Raw genomic sequence first — 22329 nt, 5'->3', positions numbered from 1 at the left:
ATTTGGCTAGCATGCAGGGGGCAGGACTTTTTTAGAGCTTTTGTGGCAGAAAGTGCCATTGCGGCTTTGTCAACCCATTACCATAGTTATCAAGGAAACCAGACCCACATGCCTGTGCCAGCGCAGCCTGAGTCAATTACCACTGAGAGACAGTCATTTGCATGCAGTGGCCTGGCCTATTGGTATTATCACAGGTCATATTTGAATAAAGTCACCTTTGCTGGTGTCTCTATTTAGCATCCAGAATTAAAAAAAGAAAAAGAAAATCGCATATTCATGTTCATTATCTTTGAAAACCAGATAAAGATATCACATAATTATCATCATCATTCACTGATTATTTGCTTACATCCGCACAGGTTATTTACAAAAACAATGACATCAGGCTGGAACTCTCCCGGCTCGCCCGCATTGTGGACCCCAAAATGAAGATCCAGGGAGATGTGGTGTTCAAGTGCGAGAATGTGGCCACCCTGGACCCCATCTCGTTCGAGACGCCCGAGGCTTATATCAGCTTACCTAAGTGGAACACCAAACGCATGGGCTCCATCTCCTTCGACTTCCGTACCACTGAACCAAACGGCCTTATTCTCTTCACCCACGGGAAGCAGCAGGAAAGAAAGGATGCCCGTAGCCAAAAGAATACAAAAGTGGACTTTTTTGCAGTGGAGCTTCTGGATGGAAGTTTGTACCTGCTGCTGGACATGGGCTCTGGGACTATCAAAGTAAAAGCCACACTGAACAAGGTGAACGACGGGGCCTGGTACCATGTGGACATCCAGCGAGATGGAAGATCAGGTCAGTGTGTGGATACTCAGACAAATACACTCACACACACACACACACACACACACACACACGCACACACACACACACACACACACACACACACACACACACACACACACATACTTAAGTGTTATTTATACCATGCTTAACACATTTAATAAATGATTTGAATCCAGTACATACATACATGCATTTATTTGTTTGTTTGTTTCTACACTACTCTCTATTGTAGTAAAGTTAATATTATTGGCACCTTTATGAAAAATGAGATTTTTCTCATTCGTTGCTTAGGGTAAAAATGTCTGATAAATAAATTCAGTAATTCAGTAAAGCAATTCAATGTAAATATATGAGAAATAGAAATATTTTAATAATAGTAGTACTAATAATAACGTTAATAATAATAATAATCATTAGTTTTATTCATGTATTATTTAATATTATTATTTATTTAGTGACTTGTTTCACATGCAAAGAGATTACAGGATTACAAAATTTAATTCCTAATTAAAAAATTTATTCTAAGCATGTTTCACACAAAAGTAGTTAAAAACGATTTGGCACCCATATTCACAGGTTAGGCCTAAAGGTCAGAGAGAGTGTTGAAAATGGCCTTGTACATACAAATTGCAACAGAAATGACTAACATTTACATTATAAGTTAAATTAAAGAGAAATATCCTATATTTCCATTTTCAATGTGGGTAATATGCTCTTAGAAATAAAGACATTGTGATAACTTGTGTCTTATTTTTAAAACCAATTTTTAACTTTAAGCTCATAAAGAACTCCCACTTTGTTTCATTATTAAATCGGTTGGATACTGTAATTGCTTGTGTGTTTTCCATCGGCGTTAAGCTCTGCAGCCCAAAGATAACAGCTTTAAACAAAAAGCGCAGTGGTTAGTCACCAATAATGGACACATTTAGTCCAAAGTAGGCTGACATTTTCATTTCACATCTACTTTGACAGAACTTTCTATTAGGGTTTATCCCCTCTATCTTTCTCTGTATCCTCATTCACCTCTTTCTTTCTTCCTTTGCCCTTGAATCGCTGGCACTCTGTTTCTGAATCGATCGACGACTACTCCATATCACTTCATAGCACAGGGCCCTTGGGAGGTCTTGTAGGATATCAATAATGCGAGGTTTTAGACAGAGCCATGTGGATGACTGGACCAGTGTCAGTTCAGTTCTGAAGAGATTATTCCCATTGATCCCTGGTTTCCCACATGGGATGCATTGTTTACATCTGCGTGTCTGTATGAGAGACACCGCTTTACAAGATTCACACATTCCCGATGAGGTAATAAATAGGAAATAATCCTCTCATAGCCCCCCACTCTCTCTATCTCGTAGTCTATGGATGGTCATTCTATCCCTATCCTTGTCTCTTGTTCACAGGGGACACGGGACAGACTGTCTGAGATTACGCAGTACAGTAATTAACAGTTGTTTAGTTTACAGTCTCTCCACATAAAAAAAGGGGGGAAAAGTATGTACTTTGAAAGTATTTTAACATGTAACATTTAAAAAAAAAATCCTGTGATTTTTTTTATATTTATTCAGTCCTTAAAATAGCTTGAACGTAACTCTACACCCTTGTTTCATTTAGTATACCCGGAACAATGAATATGCAAATCAGCCTCACTCCCTGACACCAGTTTAATGAGTTTTGTGGAATACTTCATTCTGATTGGTCAATTGTGCCATCCAGCGGTATGTTATCCCTCGATAACAACCAGTAAAAACTGATAACACAGGCTTATCTGGGTAACAAGTCGCCACTTTACGCTTGCTAGGAATCTTTCCTCATTGATGTTTCGTGTTTGGTGAGCTAATAAAACATTAAAACTCCAATCAATATTTTGTGTACAGTTATTTAATTATGCCATCCAGTATCGTGGACTCGCTCTCTCTTGTTTCATATAAACGCAGCTGCTGCCATTTTGTGATGATTGTTTTGTACACTGTAATGGAATTTAAGACAACAAACAGGTAAGATTTTAAAACGGTTTCGTCTCAAATCAATATCTCTTATCCCCATAATTATTTATGTGGTGAAATACCATGTAAAAAGTGGTATGACTGTATGGTATGAGTGGTATGACCTCCGCTTCGCGTCGGGGTCCTGATCACCCTGTCTGGGTTTATTCTGCAATAAAAACCGGCAATATGTACATTATCTCTTTCTTAACCATACGTTTTGTCAGATTAAAATTACTTCTGGGGACATTTTAGAGGTTAAACACATACCTAAACTGCACAAAAAAAGACCCATAAAACGATTTTGGACCTCTAACAATAACAATATTGTTCTTTTTGAAGGATTGCTCATACAATCTTTGTCTCACTTTTGATTATTCCCAGGCACCATATCTGTTAACAGCCGTCGCACTCCGTTCACTGCCAGTGGAGAAAATGAGATCCTGGACCTGGAGGGGGACATGTACCTAGGCGGCCTCCCTGATAACCGGGCAGGCCTAATCCTTCCCACTGAACTATGGACCGCCATGCTAAACTACGGCTATGTGGGATGCATTCGGGACCTGTTCATTGACGGTCGCAGTAAGGACATCAGACAGATTGCTGAGGACCAGAATGGTGCAGGCATCAAACCTTCCTGCAACAAGATGCCAGTCAAGCAGTGCGACAGCTATCCGTGCAAGAACAAAGGCGTGTGCAAAGAAGGATGGAATCGCTTTATCTGCGACTGCACAGGCACCGGTTACTGGTCCCGCTCCTGCGAGAGGGGTGAGTTATCTGCCTTTACATTTACTTTTCCTTCATTAGGTCATATAAAGTCAACAGGGCTGGATTTCTAGAATACATTTTTTGTTTTATTTTAGAATAAACACGAGAGGCGGGTTTAGTTTCGATTGCAACATTTGAATAATTTAAAAAAAGACAATTTACAATCACCGTCACGCTAGTTTGTTTAGCTTCTCACCTGTAAAATCCCATCTGCTGCTGTTTGTAAACAGCAGATTAGCTCTCACATAATCAGTTAAACTATAAGCTCATTAATATCTCAGCACGTTGCTGTATGGAAGCTGATGTTCTCCGGCGTTTGGGGAGTCGTGCCTGTGATGATGTCATAACTTGGAAAAAGTCCAACCCCACATACAGATCTTCAGATTTCATAGGCAAAGAGATTACTATTTGCATGAAAAATTAAGTGAAATGTAACAATGTTGAGACAAATGTTTTGGTAGAGGAAATGAATGGGTTTTTGAGTGGTTGTGAATCTTTAGCTTGAGTCTGTTGTGACTGCATGTTAGAATGACTCCATATGGGCCGGTACGCAGGGGTTCCAGGTAACCGGGTAATAGAGGGACTTCCAGCATGTCTGTGAACACTGAGCATAGCAAATTGATTATTATGTCGGCATGAGAGCTGGTTTCTCTTATGGGCTGAATTACGCCGCATTCATTTCGTTGATATTACGAGAAACCATTGTTATCTTTTTATTTTAATCTTGGTCTATATAATGTATTTTGATAATCACATTTGTGGTTTAAAAGCAGTAGAGCAGTAGTTCTCAAATTATTTGAACCAAGTACTGCCAAGTCCCTTTAAGTCAAGTTTCTTCATCCTGCCATCTTGGTCTACATCCATAGACTACTGTAAACATGACGTATCTACATCTCCCTATTTACTTCAATGAATACAGACCGAAATATGCATCACTGTTTGTCAAGAAAACAATTCTATAACATGTATCAAATCACCAATACTATTTGATAACAACAGTATTATATATGTTGCTTGCTCGCTTATGTATTTATGTATTTTTTTTCTTAAACTAGCTTCTATACTACTTTGTACAACTTTGCAGTAAAGCTATATTGTTGACACCGTTGTGATACATTGCTTGTGATTTGCATTATTTGTTGATTTGCATCTTTTGTTGCTTTTAAAAATGTTCGATAAACAAATCTAAAGCAAGTTAAATGCAAATAGATTAGAAATAAGAAATAATAATAATTATTATTATTATTGGGGTAAGGTCAGAATTAAGGTAAAGATTAGGTCACGGATGAAGATTATTGGTGATCATTACTCCGATTTCTGATTTGCTGCTTTTAAAAAATATATATTATGTAGCTTATGGGATGGATTCACAAAAACATCCAGGGCATTCAAATTTTTGATTTTAGGCTCATGTTTCTGAGAATGAAAATGCTCTAAAGAACAAAAATATGTCTCGATTATAAGGGGCAGACATTAACATTGACATTAATTGTTTTGTTTGTGTGTTGTTAGAGCACATGGAATGCTATCATCTTCTGTCTTTGTGCAATGTTTTAGACAAATGTAAAAGTCATACAACAGTTTAACACTCCATTGACAGAGAATACAGACTGTACATCAACCTCCTGCACATTCATTTGCCATAAATGTCAGTCATAATCATCTGCAAGGGCATCAAACTATTCTCATTTTGAGTAGAGATGCTTCTAAACATTGTCATTCGACTACACTTTTGCCACAAGGCAAAATATTTCAGCTTTCTACGTGTCAGTCACCCACACACATACACATACACAAACTCTTTGTTGTGATTGATAGCAATGAAATCTGTGCACCTGGAATGCTCATTTGCATGGCTCATGTCTGAACTAATAACCAAACAACACTGAAATGACTAGACAGCCCTAAAATTTTAAAGAGCACTTAATTTTATTAATTACACACTTAATTAGATAATTATTAGGGATGCTAGCTAAGATGCTAGCTAAGAGGATCTACATAGAAGCATCCACATAGAAAACGCAGAAGAAATTCCTGGTGGACTGGTCAAATCTGTGCACCCTGACTCATTGAGCAAGCCAGTCAGTTATGTTAAGACTAGTCGTTTCAGCCAGCTTTTCACATTTTACTGTTCGATATGCATCACAGTCTGTAAACAGACTTTGGATCATCGGGTGCACCATCTGAGACCAGTAGTCAAATGTCTAATAGTTCTGGGTGAGTTTTTAACCGCAGATCGGCGATGATGCTTGTGCTTTAGAAACACCCGTATTCTACTTGATTCCAATTCCTCACACACAACACCGCTCAAACCATCCATAAAATAAGCTTTCATAAAGTTTGGAAAGTTTGAAGTGAATTTCAAGGACATTCGCAGGCTTCATTGCACAAGATATGCGCTGTGAGAAATGCATGCTTTGCTAGATGTTGTGTGTGTGTGTGCGTGCGTGCGTGCGTGCGTGCGTGCGTGCGTGTGTGTGTGTGTGTTTGTGTGTGTGTGTGTAATAGCCTTAAACCCTCACTCTGCTAGTCTGCTAAGAGTGCACACCGGACTACCTTATATTTGTCCAGATCTATTATCTGCTTCATAGAAGCCTGTAGCTGCTGCTCGGGCCAGACAACTGGCTGCTGTCACACACCACGCTGTACTCCTGTCGGTACACATACACTTCAGATTTTCTCTAATGCAAACTCAGCATTTCAACCCTGACAAACACCTCTTGTTTCCAGATTGAGGAAATTTGACATTGCCCTGGACTGAAATGTATAGTCTGGAAGTGCTGCAGTTAATTCACTTTAGAAATTCAAATAGTTTAATGAAGGGAATTGAATGGGTTTTATTTTCTTAAGCTTGCTTCTATTCTTCTTTGTACTACTTTCCAGTAAAGCTAATATTGTTGACAGCTTTATGATAAATTGCTCATGATTAATGTGTTGCTTTGGGAAAAATGTCTAATAAACAAATGTAAAGCAAGTTAAATGCAGATGAGAAGTTAGTAATACTACTACTACTACCAATAATAATAATAATGATACAAATAATATAGATGGATAGATGGATCGATCTATTATTCTATGTATTAAATTGTTTTATGTAAAATATACTTCCAGATGTTGTTTGTTCATTTTCGATTACTCCGCTTTAACATCTAAACATGTTATGTCACATCATTTTATATTATACAAAAGCCTACAAACTTGTCTACAAATGAATGTGAATATAAATGTGTCTTTTTCTCTGTCATTTTTTGATTGGCATGAATTATATTCTAAACAAAGAAAACTTCCCTCACTGAATAGCTTGCTGGAATATAAAACAACGCAAGCTGGAGAGTCTGAATTAATTTAATTCTGCTTCCTTAACATTTATTAAATCTATTATACAGAATGCAGCTACGATCTCTCAAGTTCATCTCTTATCTTACGGTTAAAATTACAAACACCCTAACTACATATGAGCTCAGAAAACGACATTCTGAGTGGTTAAAGAGATGAATACAGTGCTGGATTCATTATAGAGGCACAATTTTAATTAAACATTTTTAGATATTTCAATATTGTATTTTTTTCATATGTTACTCTAGCATTGACTATAACATTGACTATATTCACAATAAAGCACAGTGGCAATTGCTTTTATGAAATGGTTATTGCATAATAGAAATTTCAAGGTCACAGATTTTCAACATTTTTATTAAATCTGTTATATCTGAATGATGAGTCTTTTTCAGACACATTTTCCTTGAAAACTGCAATACTGTTATAGCTCACAGTAGAACAAATAATACTGTAAACAGGTCAAACTTGTTTTCATGCGGTAATTGAACTCATTTTACCGCATCGTCTGATGTGCCTTGCCAATTTAGTGCTGAGATTTCGTTTTGCACATTAATTCCATCAGTCATTAATTTTCAAAATTATTTTGTTTTGTTAATAAATGCATAACCTCATTTCCGTGCGAACGCCCCGATCATTACAAAAGTACCTTGACAGGTCATGCTTCAGTAATGCTAAATTAAATAACGAGATCGCATGATTGTGGGAAGAGCTGATATGTTGATAATTGGCTTAGATATTTTGTTTGTATGCATGGTTTGCCATGCGGTTTGTTAATATCATTTATATGTGTCTACACTCCATGTTTTAAGGTGTTTTTGTGTTTGCAAACAGGCCAAGTTGTACTGGGAACTTTGGTTCTCTCCTAAGCACCGCTGGCTATAGTGCTTGAGTTAATTGCTATTGATTCAGGTAGTGTGAAGGTCATATATGCTGGCCTGGGGGCCTTAGGGAGCCAAAGTGGACCCCACAGCCACGGCCCTTAAATCACATGAGAGTAAACTGAATGTTACGGCTATGGGTCCCTTAACAACACTCGGGTATAATCACAACTGAGTTTACTCACATTCTGGGGATTTTTCCCCCCCATCTTCAGCAATACAATATTTCTCCCAGCCTTGACCGTAGTGGAGGCCTGCGTGATTAGTGTAAAACTTTATAACACAAACTGCAGGTTCCCTCAGTAGTGCACTGCAGTTCTGTTTTACTTTCCCGTTTTACCGCCGAAAGCTTTTAGCATATATTGATTTGATACTGTAGTGTCTCTGATTAAGCCACAAAGAGCACATAGAGATGACATCCGTGAGGGTTTATCTTGCAATTACTCTTTCGAGCCTAATCTGGGTAATTATGTCAGTGATTTTACTCTTTCCTCAGGTTGTCTTTTCTTTTGATTGCCTTCATTTCTCTCTCTGTCTCTCTCTTTCATTCTCTTTGAAGAGATGATGAGGGGGAGGAACCTTTGTAAAATGCACAATGATTGGAGTATATCATTTCACGGCAAAATTCACAAAACAAAACAGAGAATTAAAAAAAAGATCTACATTCGTACAGTTTATTCATGCAGCTGCAAATGCATTTATCCAAAAACAAAAGATATGTCAAGTTAAAACTTGTTTTTTTTGTCCATATATATATACATATCTTGTTACTCTCATGAATATATATAAAATATTCAGTAGTCCACACCTTTTCAGTGCTAATTTTTCCACTGTGGTAAATCCTGACAGTAGTTTTTTTAACACCAAAGAGGGTTTGCGCTGGCACAAGCTGTTAGTAAATCTGGCCCTAAGTGTTTAAAAAGTAAATATTATTTTATAGATATAGTTAAGAACAATTATGAAGATTTAGAAGGGCCCATTTTGCTGCTTTGTGTTGTTGTGTTTCACTGGTCTTAGATCAGTGTTAATTTTAGCGGCACAATGCATGTTCTTGATCGATCATTGCTGTCATTTCTGGGTACTCATGTCCATCAGTAGCACAATACACACATAATTCCACACACATGTACATGCCCACATTTTCAGACACCTTGGACGTTGAGGTTGAGGTTATGTATCGACACTCAAGTCATGTCTTAAGGGTAAACACGTCAGTATATGATTTCACAGCAGTCGATCAAAACGTGCCGCCCCCGTGGTCCCGAGACCTTGTTATCTCCAACCCCCCCCCCACCCCCCCGATCCCCAGCAATCTGTCTGATTTCACAGCTTCAAGAAATCAGCTCATATTCTGCAGATTTCCCCTCCCTATCATTCACCTCTCTTTGAAAAGTCTCTAATCATGCTGAATAGCCAATCAGTGAAGCACTAACAACAGCATTCATTTGGCCACGGTACACAAGCTCATCCAGACGGGAACTTTGTGCCTGCCTTTGTGTAGCTCTTTATTTAGGACCGGGTAAAAATGATTCGTTCTTTTGCGAGATGGATCAGTGTGTTGACATATCAGACCCCAACAATAGAAAGTGTTCAACAAGAGTATACAAAACATGCCATTCCATCACGAGAGGGGAGAGGTGGTCTCCGCCATCGCCTGAGGAAATGGGAGATAGCATTGCTTTCCTTGACAGTTGTGGATATTGGATATTTCAAACTGTCAAAGAGTTTTCACATTCTCACTCTTTATTTTTCCGTTCTCACTCTATTCTTACATTTTGTCTTTGCCACAATACATTCCTGTTTTGTATTATGGATGGGACTTTTTTACATAGCTTTTATTATTATTATTATTATTTAGGTCCACTTGTGATGTCAGTAAAGGGCTGTTCTAAAAGATGGGCAGCATAATTACGATTCTTCTAAGATACCATCTTTTGGCCAAAGTCTATGGCAGCACAGCATGCATCTTTTACTGAAACATTCTTACTCATACAGTATTTAAGTATTGATTAAACTTCTTAGGTCTTGAAGGCGTTTTTTGTTGTTGTTGTTTTTTGCGTTGGACAACATTTTATAATCAGACCTGGATTTTATTTATTTTTATTTTATTTTATTTTAATCAAGATTTCAGAAGCCATTTCAGGTTTTAAATGCATTTTGATTAATTATTTAGTAGATTAAAAAAAAAAAAACTCTTATGGTACAGATCAGGATTAAAACTCATTTCTGAGAGTTCATCATGACTAATCAAAAGTGGTGAGCTAGAATGAATTAATTAGAATCACTTAATATCTTAAAATAAAGTTTATCAAGAGGCGACTGTGGCCATTTTTTTATTATTATTTAAATAAAGACCTCCAGATATGCTATATGAAATATTGTACTTTTGTATCATTTTAGGATGAAAATGAATGTTTGTCTGCTGATGAATTAGGACCGAATATACCCGTACACACAGGCAACGGGTTTATAAATGCATAAACACAAGACAAGACAAGACACTTTATCTCAGTCTGCCATCTTCCATTATACCAATGTGGCAGTTCAGCATGAATTTCCGTTGCTCTGAGCTAATCGCATTGCTCTTAGTAAGATGATACTTTTGTTTTTGACTGTTTGAGTCTGTGATTTAGGACAAGACATGAGCACAAAAGAATCTGAAAGAAACTAATTATTTTTCTGTTGTGGCAGAAACAATATTTTGTTTCAGTTTTCAGAGCAAATGGAAGCATGTTTCCTTCCAATTTTTGTTGTTGTTGTTTGCTTTTGTCTCTGAACACTTATGTCATGCAGACTTGAGTAATTATTGAAATGAACAGACTGTGGAAGTTAATATTGTTACTATTTTTAATTTAGCACAGACAGCAAACAGCCAAAAGAGAGAATATGTCTGTTCTTTCTTTCTTTCCTTCCTTCTCCTTCTATTTTATTTTAGCTAATATGTAATTATCATCAACATCTCTGACCTATAGTTAAGTGATATTACGATGCAACATGTAATCTTGACATCCTTGAGCACCCCTGTATATATATGGAGATATATTTGGTTTCAGATTTATCTGCTCCTAAACTCAAGTTTAAAAGGAAAAAACTGTGGTTGGTCACTACATGTTTGTCATAAATCTGTTCTTGTAGTTCTTTTTCAGAAAAAAAAAAAAAACTGCACTGTGGACCAGACTTTAGTCATAGTGTCTCGTAAGCAAACTTGTAATGTATAATCTGACTCTCACGTCACTGAATAGTCCTGCGCATTTAAATAGTGTTTTATCACACTGCAAATTCAAGCTGACACAATGTAAATTAGTCATCATTGAGCATTCACACCACACAATATCTCATTTTACATCAATGTGTTTTTTCTGTCCCTCCTCTCCATGAGTGGAGTCACACAGGAGCCGAGGTCTCTGTCACTGCTTGCCCCTCCCGTCACAGCTGGTTAGAGGAGCAAGAGGTGACGGCCCACGATAATCCACCTAACATGCTCTTACTCTTAGTAGACACTCACGGGCCTGCTGAATTTTCAGATCGCAGGTGTTGGCAGCCTCAAAAACCTTCATGAATTATTGTGAGTCGAGGGCCTTCATCAGGTGAAACCAGGCTGTTACACCACTGTTTCTGTAGTAATCTAAGCCAATCACTATCATTCCTGCGTTCTTCCCTTAGAACAATTTAAATGAGCCATGAAAGGACAAGGAAGGAGAGCACAGTGGTGAAGCAGAGAGAGAGAGAGAGAGAGAGAGAGAGAGCACAAGAAAGACCAGAAACATGGGAACTATGACATAGCAGCTAGCATATGTGCCCATAATAGATATAGTTGCATTGGCACCAATTTTAAAATATATACCGGTACATTTTATTACATACATAATATATATTGTATATATATATATATATATATATATATTAATTAAGATGCATTAAATAAGCCATATTTTATAACAATTACATATTACCAGTCAGACACTGTTGTGTCTTACAGTAAGGGTACAGAGATATAATATTACTTTGGATATCAAAATTGAATGAATTTGAATAATTTGATGAGAATTATTTCAGTTCATATTGAAATCTTGCACTTGCAGACTTTGATGTCTTGGCATGTCTGAGCACAGTTTGTGACACTGAAATGTCTTCCAAACTCCAGAGAAGACACGTGAGATGTCAGGAAAAAAGTCTGGTAGCTCTCCAGTTAATTTTATTTGCTATCAAGGAGAAATAATAAATATCAAAAGAGATTTGTATGGGCCTCTCCCTGCTATTCTCCGCTATCTGCAGTAAAATAAAAAAAAACAAGAAGAGAGGGATTCATGGAGGGCTTGTGGGTTTGCTGTAAGCAGTGCGGCTCTGCGGTTGAAAACAGTTTATTTTCAGTGGCAGGAGAGTTATTGAACTGTTTCTAATCCAGCTCTGAAGCTAAATGAGCGCAGACGAGAGCGGTCCGCAAGCTGCTTCCACAATCACGGCTGAAACAGAACAGAGTAAATCCTTTTGTGTCGGCGTCGGGAGGAGCAGAGAGGCACGTGGAGGAGGATAGGCCCAACTGTATTTGGTCCTCCTCTTTCAAGGGCGGCTCTAAATTATTCAAATTGTTGCTGCAGTATTGCTACGATTCTCTATTTATGGCAACTGCGGGTGTCAGAAGCCCCCTTCAGGGTTTCACTATAAACCATTCCTGGGCCCACCAGAGCTTGGGAACTGATTTGCACATTTAAGTGGTCTTTGGAGGATACTTAAGAAACTTGCACATTGTATAATGCTGATTATTCATAGTCAGTAATGGATCTTTAAAATTGTTTATTGTGTCCATGCAGTATTCTTTTAATTTTCTGTGTTTAATGTCAGTTGACATTAATTGTGGTTGTGCAACCCTTTAAATCACTGCAATAATAACATGTGTTGACATCCTAAGACATCTGCTGCCATCTAGTGGACATTTTAAAGGATCTGTGATGGTCAACCTAGAGAGATAGAGGACATTTTAAGGACAGATTCTGTTTTCTGGATATTTATCCTGCTTGGTGCTGTGCATACAGAATGTGCTTCATTTCTTAGGCGGAGCAGATTTAAATGTTAAGTAAATTATTAATAGTATTTCTGAATTTAAACTATTACAATTTATCTCAATGTAAGATAGATAATGGATTCGTTTTTTTATTCAGATGACTCTAGTCCCAAATCCTTCTCGAATTATCTTATGTAAGACTTGTGTAAAATACTAAATAGACAGCCTGTAATTTAAGCCTGGTTTGTGATTGGTTTATGATTGTTAAGCAGTTGTTCTGTGAAAAACCCTAATTTTCTCCCTGACAAAATATTGCCTATTGAAAGTGACTCTGTTTCATGTATACTATTATAGTAGTGACCTAAAATCACATGCAATGTTTCTCTCTGTCCCTCTTATTCAAGCTTGTGTTAGAGACTGCAATTGGCATCATTCGGGTTGGGTATAGGGATGGGTATCATAATGGTTTTAATGGTATTTCTACTGTTATCGATCCTGTAACAGTATTCTTATCGGTTCTTTTTGGCATATTATAATTTTTTTTTTAAAGAAAAGAAACAAATTAAGAACATTATTAACCTTGCTTTGTATTATATGAATTGTAAAATATATCTTCAGCGAAAGAAACAGCAATGTTTGAATAAAACGAATATAAAACATCTATAAATGCAGGCATTATTTTATGTTTTATATACATAAGATATGATACAATAAGAATAAAGAAACAAAGTACAAACAAATGGTCAAATAAATACAATAAATATACAATAAAACAAAGATACAAATGAAATAAACAGTGCTTTAATTTCTGGAAGGTCTACTAACATTACTGTTCAGGTAAGTAATGTGGCCTACAAAATAAATATAAACACTGTATAATAACACTGCAAATTGTTCACTGTATAAATTGATAGATTAATGCTTATTAAAGCTAAAGTTATTCATTCAAGAGCTGTGAGTAATTTTCTCTTTGCCTTTTGTTGTTTGATCACAATAATAGCACAATTGTCTGCAGGTTTATTAGACTGCTGCCATTTTGCAGATCTAATAATACACATCATATTTTCTCCCAACTATTTACGCCCATTTAAGACATATACCGTGTTTAAGTGAATTCTCTCCAAGCCAGTCATTTTGACATATTTTTGTGTGTATTTGATCGGCCAGATGCACACACGAGGCCTAAAGTATAATTTACTTCGGAGCGCACACACAAAAAGCCGCCTTGAATTTGGAAACTGTGTCTTTTGCATGGATTATTGTGCTTTTAATAGCCCTTTTTATTATCAAGCACGTCCCGCAATTTGGCAGCAGTAGAGACTTGATTTTGCAACAAATTACCGATTGTGCTGATTCTGACGTTGAGTTTGGGTTTTAGGGAGAAATGACAGCACACCGCTGTGAAGGGAAGGAAGTTGCGCTAGACGGAACGTGGCTAATTTTTAATAGTTTTACCTCCAAAATCGAGATCAAGAATAAAATTAGATTAATATCACATGCCTAGAGTGTAACCAGATGTTCGAATGTGTAGTTCTCTCGGCCATCGACCATCGTCACTCATTGGGGCTTTCGTGTTGTGCTCTCTCTCGCTTCTGAGTTGCGAATAGCAAAAATGCATCAAAGACAAATTGTTTAATATTATCGCATATAGAAACGGCTGGCAATATAGAATTTGATAACTTCTATATAGCAATAATAAATAGCCAAGTATAGGGCTATAGGGCTACGTGTATCTTCTTAATTTAAAAAGTACCGACAGCAAAAACGGTAACGTTGGAGCTTTCATAATTTTTCTCCGGGGCCCATTTAATACAGAACAGAGCACACACCTGCAACACATTATTTAACATGTGTGTGACCGTTTGTGTGGGTGTAACCAGTGGCCACCTGCAGATATGTTTAATTACAAACATGCGCTGAACAATTTCCTGAATGATTTGGTTTTAGTAAAAGGTTTTAGTTTAATTTTTACATAGTTTCGTCCACAAAAGCAGAGAATATCCAGCTTTCGGAGTGGAGAGCTCTCCAATATTTATTTATCTATTTAACATGCGGTAAATACTGTGATAGCCAATAGACGAGGAGTGCGGTGTCTCATAGATAAAACGTTCCTGCATTGGAAACTGATTCCTAAACTTTTTTCTTCTTTTTTTTGCCTAAGGTACTCCCACAGCTGGTTCATCTTCACCAAACCAGACTTGTGTTAACTTATATTACTCTGAATATTAGACATTTATTAATACACCTGAATTGGCCATTGTTATAATGATAATCTCACTCATGCTCACAATGGTTGATGAAATGTCATCAGGAATTACCTATAACCTAAATTGGGCAGTTGGACGCCGCACTGCAATTGCAGACGTATAATAAAATGTCTCTCTTTACACCTTAATTTGCAGCATGTGGCACCACAGGAGCTGATAAAGGTTAAAGAGTCTAAACGAACAGCAAAAGAGAGGCAACAGCTGCTCTGTTTTGAGGCACTGCTTACCAAATGGTCTCTGCTCGTCTCTGCCTCACAGCAGAGATTGAAGGTTGAATTGCTGCCTACATTAATGTCCTTGTCATCTTCAGTTTAGAGTTCGTCGGCTGCTGGTGAGCAGCAGGAAGACTGACAATTTAATGAACATTGATTGCCTTTTATGTCTGATGTTTCTCTCATTATGTCATTGAGACAGAGCTCAGTACAGGTCAGTCTGATCCCTCTGTGCTGCACAGATGATGATGATAGATCATATCACAGATACACCTTAATTAAGCAGCCTGCGCTCACTCAATATTAGAAGCTAAATCAATACATTTGTATTCCAGAGCGCTAGCCATTCGGGTTAATCGAAACGTTATGACACAAACGTGGTACTGGTGCCTCAAGGAAGGCCAATAATTTGAAGGGGTTGGGAAACGAAAGAAAATTAAATAAAATGTGCCCGCACAAATGCTTTAACTCAGGATACATACATTTTTTTTATTAAAAAAAAAATTACAGCCATAAATATTTATTACTGGCTATGAAACTAATTTTATAGATTTTTTGTGCATGTTTTACATTTTAATGTTCTTTTTTTGTTGAAGTTAACTTAATTAATAACTAGTCCTGCAGTGTTTATTTAGCCAAATTTTACATGCATTCTTGGTGAGAGTCTTTTTGGATCCTAAGCAAACTTATATGCTTTTTTCTATATATACACAACATTTTATATATATATATACACTCACCTAAAGGATTATTAGGAACACCTGGTCAATTTATCATTAATGCAATTATCTAATCAACCAATCACATGGCAGTTGCTTCAATGCATTTAGGGGTGTGGTCCTGGTCAAGACAATCTCCTGAACTCCAAACTGAATGTCAGAATGGGAAAGAAAGGTGATTTAAGCAATTTTGAGCGTGGCATGGTTGTTGGTGCCAGACGGGCCGGTCTGAGTATTTCACAATCTGCTCAGTTACTGGGATTTTCACGCACAACCATTGGGGTTTACAAAGAATGGTGTGAAAAGGGAAAAACATCCAGTATGCGGCAGTCCTGTGGGCGAATATGCCTTGTTGATGCTAGAGGTCAGAGGAGAATGGGCCGACTGATTCAAGCTGATAGAAGAGCAACTTTGACTGAAATAACCACTCGTTACAACCGAGGTATGCAGCAAAGCATTTGTGAAGCCACAACACGCACAACCTTGAGGCGGATGGGCTACAACAGCAGAAGACCCCACCGGGTACCACTCATCTCCACTACAAATAGGAAAAAGAGGCTACAATTTGCAAGAGCTCACCAAAATTGGACGGTTGAAGACTGGAAAAATGTTGCCTGGTCTGATGAGTCTCGATTTCTGTTGAGACATTCAGATGGTAGAGTCAGAATTTGGCGTAAACAGAATGAGAACATGGATCCATCATGTCTTGTTACCACTGTGCAGGCTGGTGGTGGTGGTGTAATGGTGTGGGGGATGTTTTCTTGGCACACTTTAGGCCCCTTATTGCCAATTGGGCATCGTTTAAATGCCATGGCCTACCTGAGCATTGTTTCTGACCATGTCCATCCCTTTATGGCCACCATGTACCCATCCTCTGATGGCTACTTCCAGCAGGATAATGCACCATGTCACAAAGCTCGAATCATTTCAAATTGGTTTCTTGAACATGACAATGAGTTCACTGTACTAAAATGGCCCCCACAGTCACCAGATCTCAACCCAATAGAGCATCTTTGGGATGTGGTGGAACGGGAGCTTCGTGCCCTGGATGTGCATCCCACAAATCTCCATCAACTGCAAGATGCTATCCTATCAATATGGGCCAACATTTCTAAAGAATGCTTTCAGCACCTTGTTGAATCAATGCCACGTAGAATTAAGGCAGTTCTGAAGGCGAGTATTAGTATGGTGTTCCTAATAATCCTTTAGGTGAGTGTATATATATATATATATATATATATATAGTGTGTGTGTGTGTGTGATTTATTAATAAACATAATAAACATAAAACAATTACAAAAATGTTGTTTAAAAATCATTTTAATGGAGCTTAGCATGTCACACTTTGGGACACTGCTTGAAATCTGACCCCAAAACTACACATTTGCAAATCTCCTTGAACGTGCACAAATAGTCAGATGCATTCAATATCTGTTTGTGAACAATAATGCATATCCAAAAGTTCAGAAGCAGCACAGAGAGAAAAAACAAAACAATTCTGATTAAACATTCCATCTATTCATTCATCAATTAGTGAGATGGAATGTCAGTTAAAGCCCTTTATTTATTGAATTAGCCTCTCCCATGAGTAATGCTTTTTGCAGCTCATTTGACTTTCATGAACCGTGTTTCATTCGGGCATGTGATTAAATAAGTTCTGTGTTCATTATTTACATAGGAAAACAAAAGATCTCCTTGATTAATATACCAAAATGTAGAGTGTGCACAGCATTTTTATGCAGCCATAAGAACTGTATTAATTATAAAGAAAAGAAAAAGCTTTACAGTGAAGGAGTTCCCTCACGTGCCCTGAGACGCATTTATGAAATGCTTTGAGAGGAAACAGTAGTAAAATAAATCTCATAAGTGAGTCTCTCAAGATGGCTGCCGGACGCTGTTGTGTAACATCGGCCCCTTGTTGAGAAACACCGCCACCCTGTGAAGATTTCTGGTGGCTCATTCCCCCGTCACTCTTGTCACATCCTCCACGCCATGTTTCTGTCCACCCGCATCAGCCCGCTGCTCAATAACGTTGATACAAAATCATTTTGATTTGCTTTCACTCGGAGTTAATCATCAGATACTGTCTAGAGGTTAGTCCCACTTATCTGTTTCCCTTCTCGCTGTCTTCACTGATGGCCGCTCGACCTCGATTTCTTTCTCCCACTCTCTGCTTAGTATGCCGGGTGTAAAATGAAAATTGGCGGGAGCCCCAGGGAGGATTTGAAAAGCAACTAATTGCACATAATAACATATTGATCGATGTGTAATTGTAGAGTTTGTCAGCGGTTTCTGCATCAGTATTTAGAATGCATGTGTTCAGGATGGAGTTTTCACGGCTGAGGATTAAATGAGCATTTATCGTTGATCTTCTCTTGAAATATGTGATCATTGTATTTACTTTCTTTGATTTTATGAAGTCTGCTTCATGTATTTTTGAGAAATGTATCGAAGACTAAACTATTGTAAGTGTCTGATTGAGCCGTATTTGGTTGGTGCACCATGATTTTTCCTAGACAGTGAAATTGCCTTTTACAGATTATCAGTTGTTTAGAGTATTATACCGTATATGTAAATATTTGTTAAATTAAACTTTTGTACAAAGAAAAAATGCCCCAACAATACTAGGGGTGGGAATCACAGGGTACCTCACGATACGACACGATATATGGCTCACGATACTGATAATATCACGATACTGCGATAATCAATATATTGCTAGACAATCCTATAATTATACATCACGATATCTGTCTAACGTCTAGTTCGCCGCTGGTTCCTTCGAGATTTTCCTATAGGGTGTTATTATTTTTTTTTATTTTTTTTTTTTTTTTTTTATTTTTAAATCTAAATAAAGCCTGTGGTAAACATAACTTGACAATACTTTGATGTTTTGTTCTACAAAGTAAACTGCATACTTAAACTGTCTTATCTAGTTACTTATTAGAAACATGTTTTCAAAGATAAATATAACTGCTTCAAAATGTGCGTTTTCACACATGTTGTAGAACAAAACGTCAAAGTATCAAGTTATGTTTACCACAGGCTTTTTTTTTACACATACATTTAAAAACCCCATAGGAAAATCTCAAGGGAACCTTTTCTGAAACTGTTTCTGTTTCTGACGTCATCCCTGCACCACTCTATAGAGACAGGACTACTTTATTTGAAACCAGTCCGAATCTGCCATGTCTGTGTTTTTTAACAACCTTGGTTACAAAACTTTACAGAGCAAATTATCTTTTGTAACTATAAATGTTTTTACTGTCAATTTTGATTAGTTTTAATTAGGGCCGGGACTCGATAAAAAAAAAAATCTAATTAATTAGAGGCTTTGTAATTAATTAATCGGAATTAATCGCATTTTAATTGCATAAATATTTGACCTGAGAACAGTGAGAAGTAATTTTTTTCACATGGATTTTTAGTATACCATTGAATAATGACTGAATTCATAAGCTTAAGCAACAAAATATTGTTTATTTTTGTTCAACCAAGTCCAGCAGACCAGTGCAATTTTTGCCATTAAGTGCTACACCTTGTTGCATAGCTTGCACACAACCATGCTCTTATCGACGCTTCTATCCGTTCGTTTTTTTGTAACAAAATGTCCCATCCACCCATAGACAGTATAAGAAGTGGACAGAGCCATCTCATTGGAACTCAGTTGAGACAGTTGAAGCCCATTTTTAGCGATTTCTGAGCACTTCCGTTCCTGACGCGCAGACTCAAACCGACTCAAACTAAGCTTGATGACGTGAGCAACCTGTCTGACAGACGTTAATCTTCTAGTAGCTGTGCGTGAAAATTGCCAACGTTAATCTTGCAGAGACGGGGAACTTGAGCAAAGAGTTCTTTGGCGTGAGTGAGCAGGAGTAAGTATTCCGTTGCTTTTATGGACTCATTATCTATGGGCTTCTCCCTTGACGGGACGTCCCCCCGATTGCCTGCGAGCTTCTCCTCCTGTCTGTACGGTAATTTCTGTACAGCGCGACAGAGAGTCGAGTGGTTATGACGCAATCGTTAGCCTATTTTTACTAAAACTGTTTCTACGGGGCCATAATGTAACATAGAAGGTAATGGAGCACTTTATACATTGTCGTGTTTCTTTAGAAATAAATAATGGACAAATGGAGTCTTTAAACGCCTCAGATGTAAAGTTATTCGCTGTCAAAGTGACGCCAAAATGAATGGGAGTCAATGGAAATGCTAACGCAAGTGAAGTTCTACTACAACATGGCGGCACCCGGCCGGCTTCAACTTCCGGTCGATGGATTACCCCCTTGCATCCACCGGCCAACCAAAGCGTTCTCGTCAGCTTCTTCGTCATGAACGCTAGTTCGTGCGCCAGTATAATCGGTCCGCCGAAACTCATCCAGTGAGAAACGTTCCGCGGTGCAAAAATAAGTGCGATTAAAAATATTTTTTTGTGTAATTAATTAACGCGTTAAAGTCTGTAATTAATTAATCTTAATTAACGCGTTAAAGTCCCGGCCCTAGTTTTAATAAATCCTTGCTGCATAAAAACATTAATTTCTTTCAAAACAAACCCCTAAACTTTTGAATACTAGTATTGTATAATTTTATCTGGAGCAACTTTTGACCTTCATTGAATATTGTAACTAAAACTAAACATCTTGTGCTGCACAGGTTTTCTCAAAAATATTTAGCCTGAGGTACTTGAAATGAGATTTTATGTGACCTCTACAAATGATCTCAGAAAAAAAAGCTGCCCAGACAACAGAGCCTAGCTGCCATTTCTGTCTACATGCTGTAGAGTCAAAGCAGACATTTTATGCTTGGCTGGCTTTTCTAATACTTTCATATAGAGTGTTTTCAGGCCAGCGGTGCGTTGAATGACAGTCAGAGGCTGAGGCTGGAGAGAAAGGGCATCGCTGCGTCCATCAGCCCTGTCCAGGCGGTGTGCCTGGCTGGCTGGCTGTGTGGCAGCTTGCTGAAAAATGCAGATGGCAGGGGAGATCTGTTCATTTACCTGTTGAGCCAGTTAATCGAAACCTGTAGGAGAACTCCATATGCTTTGTTTTAGTCAAGCGTTTTCCCAGGAAGATGACTTTTCTTTTTGATGGCCATCACCTTGACCATGCAGTCTATTGGTATTTCAAAATTCCTGAAAGTCCAATAAAATGCATTATTTTAAAATTGTTTTATTATATTGTCATTCACGTCTTTTTGTGTGAGTCTAAGATGTCACTCCAAAAAAACGTATTTGTCCTCTCACAATGTTTGTTTTCTCTCCTGGAAGAAAAGTGTGTTCTTACATTTACAGTAACTTGTCTAAACACGGATCTTGTGTTCTTTTGACCACAGAGGCGTCTATCTTGAGCTATGATGGGAGCATGTTCATGAAAGTGGTGATGCCTACCGTGATGCACACTGAAGCGGAGGACGTGTCCCTTCGCTTCATGTCTCAGCGGGCGTATGGCCTGCTCATGGCCACCACTTCACGCGACTCCGCCGATACTCTTCGACTAGAGCTGGATGGCAGTCGTGTCAAACTCACGGTCAACTTAGGTATTGTATAAAAACCCCTCCTTCAGGATGCAGTGCTTCTTCTTTTTCTCTCTCTTCCTTTCTTTCCATCGTTCCAGCCCCACCCTCCCCTGAATCCATCATCATTACATTCATTAATAAGATATATTAAGATGTTGTTTTATTGTTTTTCTTTATTTGCATGGTTCACCAGACATTTGATTAAGTTGAGTTTGAATTGATAGTCTTCTTTATAGTAAGTAATTGATTGTAAATTTAACTCAAATTTTGGCTATTAATTGATATTGAGGGTTGGGCGGTATGACCTTATATCACTGTACAAGTAATATACTATTATATATCACAGTAGGGTTACTTATGAGAGACCTTCAAATATAGTACTTTATCTTATCATTTTATTCAGAACTTGATGAATGCAAACCAATGGATATGTTTATTTATAAAATTGAAGGTTAAGTCCAACGTTAGCTGCACACAATGCAACATTAAAGTTAAAAACATTAAATATTGAAGTGAAATCTGTATTATATTTTAAATTATGTGTGTATATATATATATATATATATATATATATATATATATATATATATATATATTATTTTCAGTTAAATTCTGATTTGATGAACCATTATGCATGCACTGCGAGTAATTCTATTTTGATTTGGCCGGTTCTCTAACTAAACATCTAAATCTCTAACTAAACAACTAAGGGTATGTTCACACTTGTAGTTCGGTTCTCTTGGTTCGTTTGGTCTGGACTGAAAATTTAGTCCTGGTTCATTTAGCGTCCACACTGTCCTTTTGCACACCGAAATGATGTATATTTTGCAACATAACTTACCGAACATCCAAAATAATG

The 22329-nt window shown here is 37.5% G+C and overlaps 1 protein-coding gene across 31 annotated transcripts in view; it reads left to right on the top strand.

Annotated features, from left to right (window-relative positions):
• The window catches only part of nrxn3a (neurexin 3a), a 320634-nt gene that overhangs the window by 90281 nt on the left and 208024 nt on the right, over positions 1-22329 (top strand). For all 31 annotated transcript variants that reach the window (XR_008808997.1, XR_008808996.1, XR_008808995.1 and 28 more), the window contains 3 exons: positions 360-798; positions 3159-3542; positions 21288-21491. Coding sequence is in view for 28 of the 31 variants with exons in the window: in XM_056267190.1 (XP_056123165.1) it covers positions 360-798; positions 3159-3542; positions 21288-21491 (1027 nt within the window). In the remaining 3 variants the exon portion in view is untranslated. The remainder of the gene's footprint in view (positions 1-359; positions 799-3158; positions 3543-21287; positions 21492-22329) is intronic.

The sequence above is a fragment of the Rhinichthys klamathensis genome, unplaced genomic scaffold (genome assembly GCF_029890125.1).
Source record: "Rhinichthys klamathensis goyatoka isolate OS25496 unplaced genomic scaffold, OSU_Roscu_1.1 h1tg000256l_1, whole genome shotgun sequence".
In the NCBI taxonomy this organism is placed as follows: Eukaryota; Metazoa; Chordata; class Actinopteri; order Cypriniformes; family Leuciscidae; genus Rhinichthys; species Rhinichthys klamathensis.
The sequence above is the reverse complement of the archived record's forward strand: the minus strand, read 5'-3'. Positions and strand labels throughout refer to the sequence as shown.